This window comes from Scyliorhinus canicula, chromosome 3 (genome assembly GCF_902713615.1).
Source record: "Scyliorhinus canicula chromosome 3, sScyCan1.1, whole genome shotgun sequence".
In the NCBI taxonomy this organism is placed as follows: domain Eukaryota; kingdom Metazoa; phylum Chordata; class Chondrichthyes; order Carcharhiniformes; family Scyliorhinidae; genus Scyliorhinus; species Scyliorhinus canicula.
Genome location: NC_052148.1, coordinates 251720125 through 251742080, shown reverse-complemented (window position 1 = coordinate 251742080; position 21956 = coordinate 251720125). Strand labels below are relative to the sequence as shown.

The window sequence follows — 21956 nt, the reverse complement described above, 5'->3', positions numbered from 1 at the left end:
AAATAAAAGAATAAAATGCTGGGTAAACTCAGCAAGTCTGGCAGCTTCTGTGGAGAGAGAAACAGAGTTAATATTTCAATCCTTCTGTAGAAGAGTGATATGGACTCGAAATGTTAACTGTTCCACAGATGTTGCCAGACCTACTGAGTTTATCCAGCATTTTTCCCTTTTGTTCCATTCACTTTCCTGGCGATAGAAACAAATCATTTCTCCCAAGTGAGAAAGCTGAACGGACGCTTAAAATAACAGTGAGACAACAAGGGAGAGGGAAGGATGCAGAGCTCCCATGATAGCAAAATTAAAATAATGCCTTGTTACTAAGGAACACCACAACTCCACAGAACTTACCTCTTGTTCTCTCTGAAATATAACAACTCGACCGCCCTTGTCCCCAGTAGCCAGTAATTCTCCAGTGTGGTTGAACTCTACAGTAGAAATTATATCAGCTGAAAGAAAAAAGATGGAAACAGAGAAGTTTAAGATAAAACTAAACAAGAATTGTGAGGTAAATTCACTCATTTCGTCTACCAGCTGGGAGCTGCCATCAAAGTTTTCGCAGTTCACAGAATACCCCTAAAGATTCATGATAAACTCTAACCTCTCCAGTCAGGGATGCCTGGGCCAAGTCATTTCTGCATTTTGGAATTTTATGGATTATAGAATAATGTTAGAGTGCCTAACCACAAGAGTGTGAAGCAGAAAATATAATCAATATAAATTTTTACCCGAATCATAAAACAGCAATAAAATATTATGAAGTAGCAGCAAAAGTTCTTTTACTTATCCAAGTTCCACGGGCGGGATTCTCTCAGCCCGGGGCCGGGCCGGAGAATCGCCGCGACCGACGCGAATCGCGCCACGCCGCCCCGACACGATTCTCCGGAGAGCGGGCAATCGGCGCCATTGGCGCCGGCGCGGTCGGCGCACGCTGGATGGGGGCCGCTCTATGCCCCCCCCCCCCCCCCGGAGATTCTCCGCCCAGGATGGGCCGAGCGGCCACACATAAAAACCCGAGTCCCGCCGGCGCCGTTCTAACCTGGTCTTACCCGGCAGGACCTCAGCGTGGAAGGATCCAGGGACGGCCTGTTGGGGGTATCTGACCCCGGGGAGGCCTCACTGATTGGCGGGCCAGCCTCTCAGGCTGGGGGCCTCCTTTGGTCCGCGCCGGCCCCAGTAGCCCTACGCCATGTTGCGTCGGGGACGGTGTGGAGAAGGGAGACACCGCGCATGCGCAGAGACATCCCACTGCGCATGTGCAGACCCGCAACGCCCATCTGACGGCAGGATTGGCAGCTGGAGCGGCGTGGGTCACTCCAGTGCCGTGCTGGCCCCCTGTTGGGGTCAAAATTGCTGCTCCTGAGGCCATGTTGACGCGGTCGGGAAACACAGCGGTGTTTACAAAGGCATCAACACTTAGACTCAGGATCAGAGAATCCCACCCATTGTTTTTTCTCGCAAGATACTGGACTAAACCGAGTTGCTTGGGTCTGTCAAAACATTTCAGGACAATTGGTGCTTCCTCATGAGAAGTGACAATATACTTATGAAGGAAATTCAAACCAAAAACTTGGCCCCATTTTACATGTTTACAATTCTGAGGTTCATAAGATTATACCTTGGGACTGCAAACTTGAAAATAAAAAGAGTCATATGCTGACAGTAAGCCTGGGTGGTTTGATTGGTTAGAGACCAAAGGAGAGCTTATATTGTTTGACTGAGAAGGTGCAAGGTATATATGCTTGGATACAATGGCAGCAGACTTGAAGTTTACCATGGGTAGATTCTCCCAATTATCCAGAAATGTGGCAAAAGTACTGGGCTGTGAACAGTTGTGCTGCAAACTGCCCATTTGCTTCTAAGATGTAAGATGGTTGGGGGTCAAGAAAAGCTAATCATCATTTCTACCTAGATACAAGGTTTATGTTGGCATGTGGAAGAAGACAAAGGAAGTGATGGGCACAATCTACTGGTCAGGTTGCTCCCAAAAAGCAGCGCACCGCGGCACAAGGTGGCTGTTAAATGATGGGAGACCTCGCTCCTGGGATCAACCCAGCCGGCAGCGCCTCGCGAGAACATCATGATGTGAAGCCCATCCATTGTGGGCGGGATCACTTTTAGATTAGAGCTAGTCTCATTTTAATATGCAGTTTCCGGAGGTAATCAAAGCGTTGGGATCCATTCCCTTTGTCTTGGGGGACCTCGGGTGAGTGCAAATCAGAGCTGGTCACAAACGAGACCAGACGGAACGGCATTTGTGGGGGTCTCACAGGGGAATGGATGCCCCTAGGTGCTTACCCTCTGGGCAGGGTGTACCCTGTCACTGCGGGTGCCTGGCACTACCATGGTGCACAGGTGACACTGCCAGCTGGCAGGGTGCCAGGCTGGCATTTTCTTGCATGGCAGAGATCAGGTGGGGGGTGCTCAGGGACCCCTTATAGTGAGTTGGGGGGGGGGGGGGGGGGGGTTCGGGGTTTGCGTCCGGGACTCGAGAGATTGGAAAAAATGGTGTTCTGATTTCTCCCTGTACTGAGGGGTTATAGCACGTGCATTCCCCGCTGAGACCCCGTATATCTAATGGAGTCACGTTAGATAGTGCTGTGTTTCTCAGCACAAAGCATGCAGGGAAACACATGTCTAAAAGCGCTCGCTATGGCACACAGTTTCCATTTGGTTAAATCGCGCCATATATTCTGTGATCAGGTTACAGGCTTCCCTACAAATCAATGAATGTTGCAGACAGTCAGCAGGCTTGGATGGTCAGCAGAGAGAAGGAGCTACTTGACTTTGCAAGTCCCCCGAACATTTATTCTGAGACAGCCAAGGAGAAGAAGAATCTACAGTTTCTACATCTACAGAACTCTCTGAAAACTCAAAAGTTCGACATGGCAAAAAAGGGAAAATAATTGGAAACTGGCACCAACTGTGTTTGTTAAATGGACTGTAATTCCGTGGAGGGCACAATGGATTATAAATATACAAGGGGAATGTCACTTTCTGTAGTTTAAAGTGCATGTTGCCTACAAAAAGGAAACAATGTTTAGTCAACAGTTTTTTTTTTACATTAAAAATTTATTTTTAATATAAATTTAGAGTGCCCAATTCATTTTTTTCCAATTAAGGGGCAATTTAACATGAACAATCGACCTACCCTGCGCATCTTTTGGTTGTGGGGGCGAAACCTACGGAAACACGGGGAGAATGTGCAAACTCCACACGGACAGTGACCCAGAGCCGGGATCGAACCTCGGCGCCACGAGGCAGCAGTGCTATCCAATGCGCCACCATGCTGCCCTACAATAGTGTTTTTCAGTCATTTGTTACAGTAAAGCTTTTGACATGAAACCTTGTGTCATTCTTTCAGCTAGTAACTGGAACCTCATATCACATTTCCAAAGTTATCACTTTCTACAGGCATTTTAACAAAAATACAATTAAAAATATTCAATTGAAACAAAACATTACATTGAATGTGGAGGCAATTAGAATTCAGAGAGGTGGTTTCTCTCTGAATTGCAGCTTTTTAAAATGTTTACAGAATGGAAACAGGCCCTTCGGCCCAGCTTGTCCATGCAGCCCAGTTTCTATCACTAAGCTAGTCCCCCTTGCCCGCATTTGGCCCATATCCCTCTACACCCACCCTGCCCATGTACCTACCTCTACCACTGCTTGTGTGTGTGAAGTAATTTCCCCTCTGGTCTCTTTTGTATCTCTCCCCTATCACCTTAAACCTATGCCCTCTAGTTCTGGACTCCTCTACCTTTGAGAAAAGATGTTTACTATCCACTTCATCCATGCTTCCCATTATTTTATAGACCTCTACAAGATCACCCCTAAGCTTCCTACGCTCCAAATAAAAATGTCTCAGCCTATCCAGCCTTTCTTCATACCTCAGACATCAATCTGATGTGTCTGATTCTTAACTACACTGTGAATAAGTCCATCTGAATCCTGCAATGGACCTAGCACATTTTTTCAAAACCCATCCAGACACAGCAAACAACTAAAAGTGGCATTGTTTAAATATAGCATTAGATCAAAGGAAGTGGCTTGTATGGTTGCCAGAAAAAGTGGATTGGGAGCAATCTAGAATCCAGCAAAGAAGGACCAAGAAACTGATGAAGAAAGGAAAAGAGAACATGCATTTCAAGCGTGTTAAATCATGCCAACGATTTCACTGAAGGGCTAAATGATCTACTCCTTTCCTTATTTCTTTTGTTCTTATGTCTTTCTGCAACAGTACAGAGCCTTGGTGAGACCACATCTTGAATATTATGCACATTTTTGGTCTCCTTATCTGAGGAAGGAAATATTTGTCACTGAGGCAGTGCAACAAAGCTTCATTAGACCAGGATGGTTGGATGATCTTGTGAGGAGAGGTTAGGAAAGAGAGCCTGTATACCCTAGAGATTCAAACAATGAGAGGTGATCTCATTGAAACTAACAAAATTCTGCGGGTTCGACAGGGTAGGTGCAGGATGTTTCCCCAGCTGATGAGTTTAGAACCAGAATTCACAGTCTCAGAATAAGGGACAGGCCATTTAAGATGAGGAGATAAGGGGGGATTTCTCCACTCAGAGAGGGCAAAGTACTTGGAATTCTCTGCCCAGGGGGGCTGTGGAATCACAATATTTGAGGATGTTCAAGAGAGAAATCGATAGATTTCTGGACACTTAAGGACATCGCGGGATATGGGGATAGCACAAGTGGTGTTGAGGTACATGATGAGCCACATCTAATTTAATGGCAAAGCAGGTTCGATGGGCCGAATGGTCTACTCCTGTGCCTTTTCATCCTGGACTGTAAAACTTTGGAATTCCCTCCCGAAGAAATACCTGTCTCTCTTCCTTGTGTTCCTCCTTTAAGACAAGCCTTAAAACTGACCTCTTTAAGTAAGCTTATCAACATCTGCTCTAATATATCCTTACCTGGCTTAGTCCATACCCATTGGAAGCAAGACCTGGACAATATCTAGGCTTGGGTCGACGTGGCAAGTAAAATACACACCTGACAAGCGCCAAGCAATGACCTGCGCCAACAGAAGAGAATCCAACTATCAACCCTTAACATTCAATGGCATTATCATTGCTGAAACCCCTACTAACAACATCCTGGGGATTACCATTGACCAGAAACTCTACTGGACTATCCGTGTAAATACCATGGCTATAAGAGCAGGTCAGAGGCGAGGAACCCTATGGGGAGTAACGCACCTCCTGACTCCCCTAGGCCTGTCTGCCAACCACAAGGCACAATCAGAGTGTGTTGGAATACTCTCCACTTGCCTGGCTGAGTGCAGCTCCAACAACACTTAAGAAGCTCAAAACCATCCCAGGACAAAGCAGCTCACGTGATTGACACGCCAATCACAGTCACTCATTCCACCACCAATGCGTTGTAGCATTGTAGTACCATCTACAAGGTGCACTGCAGGAACTCACTAAGGCTACTTAGACAGCACCTTCCAAACCCATGACTTCCACCATCTAGAAAGACATGGGCAGCGGACACATGGGAACACCACCACCTGGAAGTTCCCCTCCAAGCCAGCCACAACCTGACTTGGGAAATATATCGCCGTTCTTTCACTGTCGCTGGATCAAAATTCTGAAATCCCTCCCGAACAACACTGTTGGTGCACCTCCTACACCACATGGACTGCAGGTCCAAGAAGGCAGGTCACTAACAACTTCTCAAGTGTTATTAGGGATGGGTAACAAATGCTGGCCGAGTCAGCAATGCCTACACACAAGAATTTTTTTTTTTTTTTTTTAAATGCTGTTTTGTTTTGGAAAGCTCCTGTGAAGTGCTTTGGGACGGTATACTCCAATAGTCATTTGATAGTACAGAATGTATTGCTGACAAAAGAGACATTTTTTTGTCAAAGCTTTTCTTCTTTCACAACAATACCAAACAACAACTTGCAACTTAGGAGAGACTATCGGCCTATCACACAAATGAGTAATGGGGTACATGACTTTAGCACCCATGTGATGTTTGATAGGTGGGCCGTATATACTAAAGACCAGCGGATCCTATCAAACAGCATGTGCCTTCTGCTGTTCACAATGGACAAGGTACAGACCATACCCAACCATCCCGTGCTTGCAAAACTCAAAACGCAGTGTTCAACAATAGATCTGATTCCACAATTGGACAACATTTGCTACATAATCCTCAGCGCGCTAAGAATTACACTGACATGCACTTTCCAGAACTGGATAACATCGAACATTAGTTTGGGGTGGGGGGGGGGGGGGGGGGGGGGGGGTATGTTGAAGATGGTTATGGTTAATCCCTGATTCCTTTTTTTCTTTGTCATTTGTTTATGTTAACATGCGGGCTTATGTCTGGGCATAGTGGGAGAATTAGATCGTTGTTACTATTATGGGGTTTGAGATATTTGTTGTTGGTTATTGATTGTTGTTGGGTGTAAATTCGGGAGAAAAATTGTGAAAAAGAATTAAAATATTTTTTTTAAAAGAATTACACTGACAACTAATTTAAGATTGCCAGTTGGGCTTGCAATGTGGTGCATTTGTATAGTGAAAACTACATATATAAATATATAGGGTCCTGCTCTTTGCAGACAGAAAGAACAAGTACACACATTGTGCCAGTTTCAGCTGAACAAAATACTTGACAATACCTTGACCAGAGTCATGCCGTGTTGGCAGTCAACTGCCAGTTACCATCAACTGATGCACTCTCCGTGGTTACGCCTCTGGTGGAGTACACTTGCCAACCAATCAGCAGTCTCTTCTCATACAGCGTAAATTTGTTGTTTACTTTACATTGATATTCTTGTGAATTGTCCTGTTCAGTACAAGACCAAAAGCTTCAACAAAAAAACATCCCCCCCCCCCCCCCCCCCCCCCCCCCCCGCGCAACAATACTCATGTAATCTTCCAGCTGGTTTACCTCAGTGGGCTAGACAGCTGGTTTGTGATACAGAACAAGGCCAGCGGCGTGGGTTCAATTCTCGTACCAGCTTACCCGAACAGGTGCCGGAATGTGGCAACTAGGGGCTTTTCACAGTAACTTCATACTTGTGACAATAAAAGGTTATTATTATTATAAAAAGGTGCCATATAAATATAAACTGTCGTGTAGGTAGCTTCAAGGACACACTTCAGTGTGAGGTTCATAACGTGAAGTCTTACAATGTATCCAATGGCATGTCAAAATCACATCCTGGGACAACAAGTCTAAATCTATCTAAAACTTACAAGCTACAATGTTTTAGCAGCACTATAACATGTTTACTCCAGCTAACATGAAAGCTGTGTCGGACATTTAGGGTGGAATCTTACCACCCACAGGTGGGCTGGTGGGGGTGGGTGAGAAGAGATGAGAAACGTTTGAAGAAGACATGCTGGGTAGGCCACCAGACACATCCCTGCTTCTAGCCGACCTTGCCAGAGGCTGGTGGCAATTAAGATGGCTACACGCCTAGCAGAAGCAAGTAGCTAACTAGTGCTAATTAGCTGGCCACTGGGGCCAGCAGCCACCTCAAGGGGACTGATGTCTCTGCTAAGTAAGACAGATGAACTGAGAATCTGTAATTCTGCATGGAACTATGATGTAATTGCAATTACGAAGACATGGTTAAAGGAGGGACAGGACTGGCAGTTTAACATTTCGGAATATCGTTGTTTTAGACGGGACAGAAGGGGAAACACAAGGGGTGGGGGAGTTGCATTGCTGATATTAGGGAGCACATCACAGCTGTATTGAGGGAGGACACATTGGAGGGATCTTGTAGTGAGTCATATGGGTGTTCAGGAATAAGAAGGGTGAAATCACAAAGTTGGGAGTGTACTGTAGACCTCCCAACAGCCCGCAGGAGACAGAGGAACAGTTGTGCAGTCAGATACTGAAAAGGTGTGAATAAAGCAGGGTAGTTGTAATGATCACTTTAACGTCCCCCATATTGACTGGGAATCCCTTACAGCCAGGGGCTCGGATGGAGAGCAATTTGTTAGATGTGTCCAGGAGAGCTTTTTGATACAGTAGGCAGGATTCCCCGGCCGTGTCCGCCTGGCGACTGGAGAATCCCGCCTGAGGTAAAAGAAGTTCTCCATTGTACACGGCTAGCCCGTGGCGTTCTTGCAGCAGGTGGGACAGGAGAATCTAACCCAGCACGGTAGCATTGTGGTTAGCACAATTGCTTCACAGCTCCAGGGTCCCAGGTTCGATTCCCGGCTTGGGTCACTGTCTGTGCGGAGTCTGCACGTTCTCCCCGTGTGTGCGTGGGTTTCCACCGGGTGCTCCGGTTTCCTCCCAGTCCAAAGATGTGCAGGTTAGGTGGATTGACCATGCTAAATTGCTCATAGTGTCCAAAATTATCCTTAGTGTTGGGTGGGGTTACTGGGTTATGGGGATAGGGTGGGGGTGTGGGTTTGGGTAGGGTGCTCTTTCCAAGAGCCGGTGCAGACTTGATGGGCCGAATGGCCTCCTTCAGCACTGTAAATTCTATAATTCTATGTATGTTGACAATTCAACCAGGGAAGGGGCCATACTAGACTTGGTATTGGGGTATGAGCCAGGCCAGGTGATTGATGTTTCAGTGGGGGAGCATTTTGGGCCTACCGACCATAATTCCATAAGATTTTGAGTAGTCTTGGACAAGGACAAGAGTGATGAGGGTGCTTAATTTGGCGAGGGCCAATTACATCCAAATTAGACAGGAGCTGGTGAATGTGGATTAGGAGCGGCTATTTGGGGGCAAATCCACATCTGACATGTGGGAGACTTTTAAAGGCCAATTGACTGAAGTGCAAGACAGGCATGTCCCCGCAAAAATGAAGGATAGAAATGGCAGGATTCAGATGACAAGGAAAATTGTAAGTTTAATCAAAAGGAAAAAGGAAGTATATGATAGATCTAGGCATCTAAAAACTGATGAAGTGCTTGAGGAGCACAGTGAAATTAGGAAGGAACTTAAACGTGGAATTAGGAGGGCTAAAAGAAGCCATGAAATGTCTTCAGCAAACATGGTCAAGGAGAATCCCTAGGCTTTTTATACATATATTAGAAGCAAAAGAGTAGGCACACTGAAGGGCAATGGTGGGAAGTTATGAGTGGAATCATAGGAAGTGGGTGAAATCCTTCGGGTACTTTGTATCGGCATTGACCAAGGACAAGACCATCACAGGCGTTGAGGTCAGGGATAGGCGTGTGACCGCTCTTGAGAATGTCAGTATATCAAACGAGGAAGTGTTGAGTATCCTACATTGCATTAAGGTTGACAAGTCCCCGGGGCCGGATGGGATCTATCCAGGTTACTGCGGGAGGCAAGGGGAGAAATAGCTGGGGCCTTAACAGATATCTTCACATCCTCCTTGACCACAGGTGAGATTCAGGAGGACTGGAGAATAGCCAATATTATTCCCTTGTTTAAGAAAGGAAGCAGGGATAATCCAGCAAATTATAGGTCGGTGAGCCTGACATCAGTGGTGGGGAAGCTTTTGGAAAAGATACTGAGGACAGGATATATGCACATTTGGAGGAAAATGGACTAGTTACTGACAGGCAGCATGGTTTTGTACAGGGAAGGCTAGTTAGTGACAGGCAGCATGGCTTTGTACGGGGAAGGCTAGTTAGTGACAGGCAGCATGGCTTTGTACGGGGAAGGCTAGTTAGTGACAGGCAGCATGGCTTTGTACGGGGAAGGCTAGTTAGTGACAGGCAACATGGCTTTGTACAGGGAAGGCTAGTTAGTGACAGGCAGCATGGCTTTGTACAGGGAAGGCTAGTTAGTGACAGGCAGCATGGCTTTGTACGGGGAAGGCTAGTTAGTGACAGGCAGCATGGTTTTGTACGGGGAAGGCTAGTTAGTGATAGGCAGCATGGCTTTGTACGGGGAAGGCTAGTTAGTGACAGGCAGCATGGCTTTGTACAGGGAAGGCTAGTTAGTGACAGGCAGCATGGCTTTGTACAGGGAAGACTAGTTAGTGACAGGCAGCATGGCTTTGTACGGGGAAGGTTAGTTAGTGACAGGCAGCATGGTTTTGTACGGGGAAGGCTAGTTAGTGACAGGCAGCATGGCTTTGTACAGGGAAGGCTAGTTAGTGACAGGCAGCATGGCTTTGTACAGGGAAGGCTAGTTCGTGACAGGCAGCATGGCTTTGTACAGGGAAGGCTAGTTAGTGACAGGCAGCATGGCTTTGTACGGGGAAGGCTAGTTAGTGACAGGCAGCATGGCTTTGTACGGGGAAGGCTAGTTAGTGACAGGCAGCATGGCTTTGTACGGGGAAGGCTAGTTAGTGACAGGCAGCATGGCTTTGTACGGGGAAGGCTAGTTAGTGACAGGCAGCATGGCTTTGTACGGGGAAGGCTAGTTAGTGACAGGCAGCATGGCTTTGTACGGGGAAGGCTAGTTAGTGACAGGCAGCATGGCACCGTACGGGGAAGGTTAGTTAGTGACAGGCAGCATGGCTTTGTACAGGGAAGGCTAGTTAGTGACAGGCAGCATGGCTTTGTACAGGGAAGGCTAGTTAGTGACAGGCAGCATGGCTTTGTACGGGGAAGGCTGGTTAGTGACAGGCAGCATGGTTTTGTACGGGGAAGGCTAGTTAGTGACAGGCAGCATGGCTTGGTACGGGGAAGGCTAGTTAGTGACAGGCAGCATGGCTTTGTACGGGGAAGGCTAGTTAGTGACAGGCAGCATGGCTTTGTACGGGGAAGGCTAGTTAGTGACAGGCAGCATGGCTTTGTACGGGGAAGGCTAGTTAGTGACAGGCAGCATGGCTTTGTACGGGGAAGGCTAGTTAGTGACAGGCAGCATGGCTTTGTACGGGGAAGGCTAGTTAGTGACAGGCAGCATGGCTTTGTACGGGGAAGGCTAGTTAGTGACAGGCAGCATGGCTCTGTACGGGGAAGGTTAGTTAGTGACAGGCAGCATGGCTTTGTACGGGGAAGGCTAGTTAGTGACAGGCAGCATGGCTTTGTACGGGGAAGGCTAGTTAGTGACAGGCAGCATGGCTTTGTACGGGGAAGGCTAGTTAGTGACAGGCAGCATGGCTATGTATGGGGAAGGCTAGTTAGTGACAGGCAGCATGGCTTTGTACAGGGAAGGCTAGTTAGTGACAGGCAGCATGGCTCTGTACGGGGAAGGTTAGTTAGTGACAGGCAGCATGGCTTTGTACGGGGAAGGCTAGTTAGTGACAGGCAGCATGGCTTTGTACGGGGAAGGCTAGTTAGTGACAGGCAGCATGGCTTTGTACGGGGAAGGCTAGTTAGTGACAGGCAGCATGGCTTTGTACGGGGAAGGCTAGTTAGTGACAGGCAGCGTGGCTTTGTACGGGGAAGGCTAGTTAGTGACAGGCAGCATGGCTTTGTACGGGGAAGGCTAGTTAGTGACAGGCAGCATGGCTTTGTAAGGGGAAGGTCATGTCTCACCAACTTGATTTGTGTTTTTTGAAGCGGTGACAAAGAAATGATGAGGGGAGGACTGTGGATGTAGTTTATATGGATTTTAGTAAGGCGTTTGACAAGATCCCACATGACAGACTAGTACAAAAACTAAAATCACGGGACTCGGGTGGGCTGGCTAGATTGATCTAGAAGTGGCTTGGTTATAGAAGACAGAGAATAGCAATGGAAGGGTGTTTTTCAGAATGGAGATCTGTAGCTAGTGATGTTCTGCAGGGATCAGTGTGTGGTCCTCTGTTGTTTGTAGAATATATAAATAATCTGGAGGAAAACGTGCGTGGTCTGATTATTAAGTTTGCGGATGTCACGAAGATTGGCGGAGTTGTTGATAATGCCAAGGATTGTCAGAGGATACAACAGGGTATAGATAAATTGGAAACTTGGGTACAGAAATGGCAGATGGAGTTTAATCCTGACAAATGAGAGATGATGCATTTTGGAGGATCAAATCTAGGTATGAATTATACTTCAAATGACCCCTTAGGAATATTATCATAGAGAGATCTGGGAGTGCAGGTCCACAGTTCCCTAAAAGTGGCAACACAGGTGGCCAAGGTGATTAAGAAGGCACATGCCATGCTTGCCTTCATCAGCCGGAATTGAGTGCAGGAATTGGGAAATCATTTTTCCGCTACATAACCCCTTGGTTAAGCCACATGTAGAGTATTGCGTGCAGTTCTGGTCACCACATTATCAGAAGGATGTGGAAGCTTTGGAGAGTGTGCAAAGAAAGTTCACCAAGATGTTGGCTGGTCTCGAGGGTGCTGGCTATGAAGAGAGATTGAATAAACTAGGATGGTTTTCACTGGAAAGACGGAAGCTATGGGGAGACCTGATCGGAGTCTACAAAATTATGAGAGGCATAGACAGGGTGGATAGTCAGAGGCTTTTTCCAAGGGTGGAAGTCTCAGTTACAAGGGGGCACAGGTTCAAGGTAAGAGGGGGAACATTTCAGGGAGGTGTGCGGGGTACATTTTCCATGCAGAGTGGTGGGTGCCTGGAACGCGCTGCCAGAGAATGTGGAAGCAGGCACATTAGCAACATTTTAGAGGCATCTGGGTGGGTGCATAATAGGGAGGAAATAGAGGGATACAGACCGAGTAAGGGCAGAAGTTTTCTTTTTAGTTAGGGCATCATGATCGGCACAGGCTTGGAGGGCCGAAGGGCCTGTTTCTGTGCTGTACTTTTCGTTGTTCTCTAAGTACTTAAGGAAGTGGCTCTAGAAATAGTGGATGCGTTGGTGGTCATCTTCCAAGGTTCTATAGACTCCGGAACAGTTCCTGGAGATGGAGGGTAGCTAATATAACCCAACTATTTAAAAAGGGAGGTAGAAAGAAAATAGGGAATTATAGACCAGTTAGGTAGGTAGTGGGGAAAATTCTAGAATTCATTCTCAAAGATTTAATAGCAGAGCACTTACAAAATAGTGGCAGGGCCAGACCGAATCAGCATGGATTTCTTTTTTTAAAAACATTATTCTCCTCCTTTTTCATATTTTCTCCCGAATGTACACCCACCAACAATAAACAATAATCAGCAACAAATATGTCAATCCCCATAACAATAACAACGATCCCATCCTCCCACCAACCCCTAAACATCAGCCCTGTTTACAGAAACAAATGACAAAAAGGAATCAGGGATTACCCATAGTCATCCTTAATATACACAGCCCCCCTCCCCCCCCAACCCTCCTACCCATCCCCAACTAATGTTCGATGTTATCCAGTTCTTGAAAGTGCATAATGAATAATGCCCATGACTTGTAGAACCCCTCCGTCCTTCCCCTCAGTTCAAACTTAACCTTCTCAAGTGTCAAGAATTCCAACAGGTCCCCCCGCCACGCCAGGGCACAGGGTGGAGAGGCCGCTCTCCATCCCAGCAGGATCCACCTTTGGGCGATCAACGAGGCAAAGGCTACGATATCTGCCTCCGCACCCGTTTCCAACCCTGGCTGGTCTGACACCCCGAATATGGCCTCCTGGGGACCCGGGTCCAGTTTCACGTGCACCACCTTGGAAATTACCCTAAAAACCTCCTTCCAGTAATCCTCTAGCTTTGGACAGGACCAAAACATATGAACGTGATTAGTGCTCCCCCACCCCCAACGCTCACACATATCTTCTACTCCTTCAAAGAATCAGCTCATCCTCGCCCTCGGGAGGTGCGCCCTGTACACCACCTTCAGCTGTATCAGCCCCAAACTTGCGCACGAGGTGGAGGCATTCACTCTCCGGAGCACCTCAAACCAGACCCCCTCCTCCATAACCTCTCCCAATTCTTCCTCCCACTTTGCTTTGATCCCTTCCAGTGGTGCCTTATCCTCTTCCAAAATAGCTCCATACACCGCTGACACTACCCCCTTCTCCAGTCCCCTTGTCGTCAGCACCTCCTCCAGCAATGTGGAGGCCGGTTCCTCCGGGAAGCTCTGTATCTCCTTCCTGGCAAAATCTCGAACCTGCATGTATCTAAACATTTCTCCCTGCTCCAGCCCATACTTCGCTTCCAGCTCCCTCAAGCCTGCAAACCGACCCCGAAGAAACAAATCTTTTAGCGTCTTAATCCCCTTCTCTTCCCATTTCCGAAAACTTCCATCCCACCTCCCTGGCTCAAATCTGTGGTTCCCCCGAATCGGCATTTCCTTTGACCCTGCCCCCAACCCGAAGTGTTGGCGAAACTGCCTCCAGATTTTCAATGAAGCTATTATTACCGGTCTCCCTGAGTATTTCCCCGGAGCTATCGGGAGCGGTGCTGTTGCTAGTGCTTTCAGTCCCGACCCCCTGCACAAACTTTCCTCAAATCTGACCTACTGGGAATCAACCCCTCTGACCCAACTCCGCACCTTCTCCACATTCGCCGCCCAGTAGTAGTACATCAGGTTTGGGAAAACCCCTGCCTGCCTTCCCCTCTCTGGCAGCACCTTTGGCACTCTGGCCAACTTCCCTCCCCATATGAATGAAATGAATGAAAATCGCTTATTGTCACGAATAGGCTTCAATGAAGTTATTGTGAAAAGCCCCTCGTCGCCACATTCTGGCACTTGTTCAGGGAGGCTGGTACGGGAATTGAACCGTGCTGCTGGCCTGCCTTGGTCTGGTTTAAAAGCCAGCAATTTAGCCCAGTGTGCTAAACCAGCCCCTGGTTAACGAGGTAATCCTTCCCTCAATCTCCCTGAAAAAAGCCTTTGGCAGGAAAATCAGTAGGCATTGAAAAATAAACAGAAATCGCGGAAACACATTCATTTTAACCGCCTGTACCCAACCCACCAGTGACAGAGGGAGACCATCCCACCTTGCCAGATCTGCTTTCACTCTCCCCACCAATGTAGTGATATTGTACCTGCGAAGCCTCCCCCGCTCCCGGGCAACCTGCACCCCCAGATACCTAAAGTGAGTCCCTGCCCTACGGAATTGCAGCCCCCCACCCCCGGCCAAGACACCACAAAATACACACTCTTGTCCAGGTTCAGCTTGTACCCCGAGAAAGACCCAAATACTCGCAGTAGCTCCAATATTCCCCCTAGCGACACACTCGATTCCGACACATACAGCAAGACGTCGGCATATAAGGACAACCTATGCTCTATCCCCTCCCACACTATTCCTTTCCATACCCTCGAACTTCTTAATGCGATGGCCAACGGCTCAATCGCAAGTGCAAACAGCAGGGGGGACATAGGACATCCCTGCCTTGTCCAACGATGGAGAGAAAAGTATCTCGAGCTGATGTTGTTTGTGCGGACACTCGCCTTCAGCTTCTTATATAATAGCTTTACCCGGTTCACAAATCTTTGAGAAAGCTTTGACAAAGAGTCATCGGACTCGAAACGTTAGCTCTTTTCTCTCCCTACAGATGCTGCCAGACTTGCTGAGATTTTCCAGCATTTTCCCTTTCGTCACAAATCTTGGTCCAATCCCAAACCGCTCCAGAACTGCCATCAAGTACCCCCATTCTACCCAGTCAAACGCCTTCTCGGCGTCCAATGACACAATCACCTCCGTTTCCTTCCCTTCCGCCGGTGCCATAACAACGTGCAAAACCCTCCTAATGCTCGAAAAAAAGCTGCCTCCCTCTCACGAACCCAGTCTGATCCTCACCTATCACCTTCGGGAGGCACTCCTCCAGCCTACCCGCCAGTACCTTCGCCAATACTTTTGCGTCCACATTCAGAAGTGATATGGGCCGATACGACCCACATTCCATCGGATCCTTATCTTTTTTTAGCAACAGTGAAATTGATGCCTGCCCCTAGGTATGTGGCAACACCCCCTTCCCTAACACCTCTTCAAACATCCCCAGCATCAGGGGTGCCAGCTTATCCTTGAATATTTTATAATATTCCACCGGAAACCCATCCAGCCCTGCCACCTTCCCCGACTATATCCTCCCAATCGCATCTTTTATCTCCTGCTCCACTATTGCTCTTTCTAATGTAGCCCTGTCCCTCTCCCCGAGCCTTGGGTACTCCAACCCATCTAGAAATTCCTGCATCTCACGGTCTCTCCCGGGTGGCTCTGACCTGTACAACCTCTAATTAAACTCCTCAAAAACCTTGTTAATCAGCTCCGGAGCCACCACCAACTTCCCTGCCCTATCCCTTACCTGGAGAATTTCCCTTGCCGCTGCTTCCCTCTGGAGCTGACCTGCTAACATGACCTGCCCCGCCTTATCTCCATGTTCATAAACTGCACACCTTGCTCGTCTCAGTTGGCGCACCGCCTTCCTGGTGGACAGACGGTCTAAGCTCGCCTGTAGTTCCTTCCTCGTTTCTAGCTTCGCTGGTTCCCCACCTTCTGCATAGCCCCTATCTACCTCCATCTATTACCCTCTGCCGCTCCAACCTCTCTTTGTCCACCCTGGCCTTCAACAAAATTACCTCGCCCCTCACCACCGCCTTTAGAGCCTCCCAGACAACTGCCTTCGACACCTCACCCGTACAGTTGAAACCTTAATTATCTTTTTAATTTTCTCACAAAACAATTGGTTCCCCAAAAGCCCCACATCCAGTTTCCACCCCGGCCTCTGCGCTACCCCCTTCTCCAGCACCATATCCACCCAATGCGGAGCGTGATCTGACACTGCAACTGCCGAGTATTCCGACCCCTTAACCCCAGCCAACAAAGCCTTCCCCACCACGAAAAAGTTGATCCGCGAGTATATCCTATGGACTGCTGAGAAAAACGAGTACTCCCATTCCCTCGGGTGCAGAAACCTCCAAGGGTCCACCCCTTCCATTTCCACCATTAGCCCAGCCAGCCCCCCCCCCCCCCCCGATGGGACCAGCGGGGGTGGCCATGACCTGTCCAAGCATGGCTCCTGCACTATGATCCAGCCCCCCCCCCCCCCTCCCACAATCAGCTTGTGTGTGTCCAAGTCGGGAATGGCCCCAAACACCTTCCTCGCGAATCCCACATCGTCCCAATTGGGACCGTATACACTTACCAGCGCCACTAACCTCCCCTCCAGCGCCCCTGTCACAATCACATATCTACCCCCCTGATCTGCCACCACCTTCTCCATCTGGAAGCTAACCCTTTTGCTGACCAACACCGCTACCCCTCGAGCCCTTCCGTCAAATCCAGAGTGAAACACCTGACTAACCCAACCCTTTCTAAGTCTCACCTGGTCCTTCACCCTCAAGTGAGTCTCCTGCAGCATTGCTACATCGGCTTTTAAACTTTTAAGATGCGCAAGCACCCTTGACCTCTTGACCGGTCCTCCTAACCCTCTCACGTTCCACGTGACTATCCTAACTGGGGGTCTCTCACCTCCCCACACCCTTCTTATCCACCATCATCATACCACCGGGCCCTGTCCCATAAGCCTGACCCGCCCCTATCGATTATTAACATCGAATCCCTTTCCCCCCCTCCCAAGAACCCCCCCTATATTTCCTCTTGAAAAAACATCTCCCAGCATCAATCTCTTCCCCTCCCCTCGCTCGCCTCGTAGGCCCATTGAAACCTGCTAACCAGGCTCCAATATCCGCAGTCCTCCTCTCACCTCACCTCCGTTCACTAGCCAACTTTAGTTAGCTAGCGCGGGTGGCTCCCCCCGCCAAGATAAATCGTCACCTCCCACCCAGTCCCAAAGCAAGAAAAAACAAAAACAACAATCCAACGCATTCAATTCACTAAAATAAGATATAACCGTCGCAACACACAACGCCAATCAACCCAACCATTAACTTGAACTCTATAACAATGTCAAGAGAAAGAAATTACAATACACATCAGTAACCAGAAAGCTGTAGCATTTCTACATTTTCCAGCTCCCCAATCATAGTCCACAGTCTCTCTTCCAGCTCTGCTCCTCACGTCTGTCCCAAATCAGCATGGATATCTGAAGGGGAAATCATGCTTGACAAATCGACTGAATTCTTCGAGGATGTAACTAGTAGACTTAACGAGGTGGAGCCAGTGGATGTGGTAGATGGGGACTCTCAGAAGGCTTTTGACAAAGTCCCACATAAGAGATTTGTGTGTAAAATTAAAGCACATGGAATTAGGAGCAGGACCAAGGATAAGAATAAGAACAGTTTTTTTCAAACTTTGGTAGCAAAAACGAGAAGACAGACTATTATCTGATGGGGCATAAATTCAGAGACGGGAATGTGCAACGAGATCTGGGCGTCCTTGTACACCAGTCACTGAACGTAAGCATGCAGGTACAGAGGGCAGTAAAGGCGGTAATTGGTACGTTGGCCTTCATTGCGAGAGGATCTGAGTACATGAGCAGGGCTGCAATTATACAGGCCCCAGTGAGGCTACAGCTGGAAAATTGTGTTCAGTTTTGGTCTGCTTATCTGAGGAAGGATTTCCTTGTTCTAGAGAGAGTGCAGCAAAGGTTTACCAGACTGATTCCTGGGATGGCAGGACTGACATATGAGGAGAGATTGAATCAGTTAGGATTGTATTCGCTGGAGTTCAGAAGAATGAGAGGGGATCTCGTAGAAAATTATAAAATTCTAACAGTACTAGACAGGGTAGATGGAATAAGGATGTTCCTGATGGTGGGTGTGTCCAGAACCAGGGGTCACAGTCTGAGGATAAGGGATAGGCCATTTAGGTCTGAGATGAGGAGACATTTCTTCACCCAGAAAGTGGTGAGCCTGTGGAATTTGTTACCACGGGAAGTAGCTGAGGTCAAAACGTTGTATGTTTTTAAGAAGCAGTAAAATGTAGCATTTGGGCAATGGGGATCAAAGGATATGGGGGGAAAGCAGGATTAGGCTATTGAGTTGGATAATCAACCATGATCACAATGAATGGTGAAGCAGGCTCGAAGGGCCGAATGGCCTCCTCCTGCTCCAATATTCTATGTGTCTATGTAATGCTTTCACTGTTGCAATGGCAGCCGCTTCCCTCCCTGCGAAGGTGCCTTTGTGGCACCACAGCGACTCCTACCAATGGTCTGGCATAACCCAGACTGCAAAGGTGGAAAATGGCCATCTTCACCCACTGCATGGATTAGAATCCCTGATACTGGCACTCCTTGGCAACATCTCTAATTGAACAGGGATCCTGGCATTGGTTTCTTAATTGGCCTCCTCCAGGAAGATCAGATCCGACATCCCACCACAACCACTTCCAGAGTCCAAACCTGGAATTCATCCCGACTTCAGGAATCGGTATGGTAGCGGCAAAGTGCAGCCATCACTCCAGAAATAAAATAGCGAAGTTACTAAGCCTAAAGGAAGTTGAACCACTGACTGAACTATTGTACAATACATTATACGCCTGAGAACCGTGTACTGTTCAGTGTGTTCGAACATAAGTGAGTGGCATAATGAAGAGGGAAGGATCACTGTTAAGCTCCTTGTGACCAGCTCAACAACTGAAATGCGTGCTCACCTCCTGAGCTACAGCAAATGAGCCATATAGCAAGACCAGAAATAGAGAGAAAATTAGAGAGAAAGGATTTGAGAGACAGCTCAGCTTTTGTGTCCATTTTCTGACTGATTATATGCAATGTGCACACTCTCATTATAAGCCTGCTTCTTGACAAAGCATGATTGCGCAAGGCTTCAGAGTAGAGCTGTCACCGAGAGTGTAGAAAATATGGAGTTTCTATTGAAGTACAGCTGCAAAAGTCCACCCATTAGAGTCCATTTCTAATTTGGTACATTCCGAAATAAAATTAGAGGCAGTTCCTGAACTAAAGGGGATTTTTATTTACTCACATTATCCTCTGAATAAGTGATAATGAAAAGATACAAGTCATTCTTTGGGAACAAATATAGTACGGCATCCCCATAGCACGTCAATTGCAAATGCTCATCTTACAAATTGCTTGCTGATTCATTTTGTCAGCTTACATTTTTGGGTACATATGCATGTGGCATATCAGTCAGTCCGTTCTATCAGCATCCGGCACGTTTATAACACAAAGAATTGTCTTGAAGCTGACGACATGTCATTAAGACCCATACTTGCAATATCATTTAACAACTAGATCGGCGGCTTTGCTGATTGAGGGGGCTTGGGCGCAGTGTGATTGGAGAGCCTGAACAAGTTACACTAATTAAAAATAATATACATTTGTTTAACAACTCGTAAACTTCAATTATCGCAGTGAGCAGCAATCAAACATTAAAATGACATGCAATCCACAATACCATTTGCTGGACAAGATTCAAACGAAAAACGGGGAGGCAATTTAATTAGAAAGTACATCATGAGTATGCTTTCCGAGACAATTAGAAAAGCTTCAAAGGACAATTAAAGCAAGTTAAGAGAAATATGCTATAAGTTCACAGACATCATCAGTGGGCTCTATGAAAGCAGTGTACCCTATCCTGAATTGAGACTCTGGACTTACACGACAGGGAAAGCGAGGCATTGTTGGTTGGGAACTGCACGCCTTCTGTGGAAATATTAAACTGAGATCCTGGGCCGGAGGTTATTAAACACCCTTTGGCATATTTGAACAAAAGCAGGGACATCTCCTGCTATTCTCGCCAACATTGCTCCATCAACCAAAGCAGGTAATAATTAATATAGTCACAAACACATGCTTTATGCCAAGTAATGATTTTTAATCCATCGGCTGGACAACTGAACTCAACTCTTAAAAACAGAGACTTTTTCAAAACCCGAACTAAAAATGTGACTTGAGCCCGTAACAGAGATGGCTACCCTGATTTGCATTACTGCACTCTCCCATTGGTATTGTCACTGGGCTAGTAATGCAGAGAGCCAGGGTAATATTCTGAGGACCCAGGTTTGAATCTCACAATGGCGGATTGTAGAGTCCGAATTCAATTTTTAAAAATCTGGCATTAAATGTCTAATGTAACCATTGTCGATTGTTGTAAAAAATCCATCGGATAGCTTTTGCTAATAGGGAATTGGCAATTGTGGTTAAGTGAGCACTTCACACAACCCAAGTAGATCTCCGTGGGCAGGCGGGCCATGTAGCATGTGAGAGTCCTTGCCTAGCACCCCGATCACACCTTAATGCACGGACACTGTTTGAGCACTGTGGAGACAGCATCACAGATGCAGCCTCCAACCGTCGATCACCCAGGAGATGGGCGCCAGCCACATGCCCATGGCTGGGCGAGCAACCCCCCCGCAAGTGCCCTCAGTGATCATCAATGCGCTTGGCCTTCCTTATGCTACCGCTGTGTTTCAGTGTATTCCCAGGATGCAGATCAGAGGTGGAGGCAGTGAGCTGCTTACCACACATCCTGTGGCCTTTGATCCCCCAGGCGGGCAACGGGGCTGGAGGGCCGTCCCTGTTCAGGGTGCTGGCTGTCAGACATAGGCTCGTCAGAGGGGTGGAACATGGGTGAGCTGGTGACCATGCCCACCAGTCCATAGGATGGGTCCGTGTTACCACCCAGGGCCCCCTCGTCGGTGCCCATAAGGCCCTGGGGTTCACCACGGGATGGAGGGCAGCTGGTGCCAGCCCTGGCGGCTCCCCAATGTCTGCACCATGGTGTTGAAGCCCTCAGTGATGCTCATCGGTGATTGGACCACGCTCTGCAGTGACTTGTCAATACCCACCTGCGACTGGGACAAGCTCCGCGGCGCCTCGACCATTCCCATCTGAGAGCCATCCCATCTGTCCCCGAGCATCTCATCAAGGTCAGCCTGGTACTGGGTCACACCCCCCATCGATTCGGATATTCTGCCGAGACCCTCAGCCATGGCTGTCACTGTCTGCACCACACCTTGGACACCTCCATTTATGCTGTTGACATCGTGCACCAGGCTCTCCACTGCGGTCACAACCCTAGTTGTGTTGGTCTCGGTGCCACGCATTGCCAGCTCCATCTCCTGCAAACATAGCCTCTGGGACTCCTCCAATCAGTTATGAACCTGCTGGAGTGTCGCTGACATCCCCCTCTGGATGTCCTGGCCATTCCAACAGCTCCCATGGGTCAGTCTGCGTGGCATAAACAACTCACGTGTGACAGTCCATCCAGGTGGGACCCAGTGAATCCTCACCTTTGCGGCCTGCGCTGACCTCTGCATTTATGATCGCTCTACCCTCTACCTCGCCCAATACCTCCAGGG

At 47.9% G+C, this 21956-nt stretch overlaps 1 protein-coding gene across 7 annotated transcripts in view; it reads right to left on the bottom strand.

Annotated features, from left to right (window-relative positions):
- The window catches only part of LOC119963430 (serine/threonine-protein phosphatase 2A 55 kDa regulatory subunit B gamma isoform), a 341572-nt gene that overhangs the window by 116228 nt on the left and 203388 nt on the right, over positions 1–21956 (bottom strand). For all 7 annotated transcript variants that reach the window (XM_038792539.1, XM_038792540.1, XM_038792544.1 and 4 more), the window contains one exon: positions 349–446. In XM_038792539.1, the coding sequence (XP_038648467.1) occupies positions 349–446 (98 nt within the window). The remainder of the gene's footprint in view (positions 1–348; positions 447–21956) is intronic.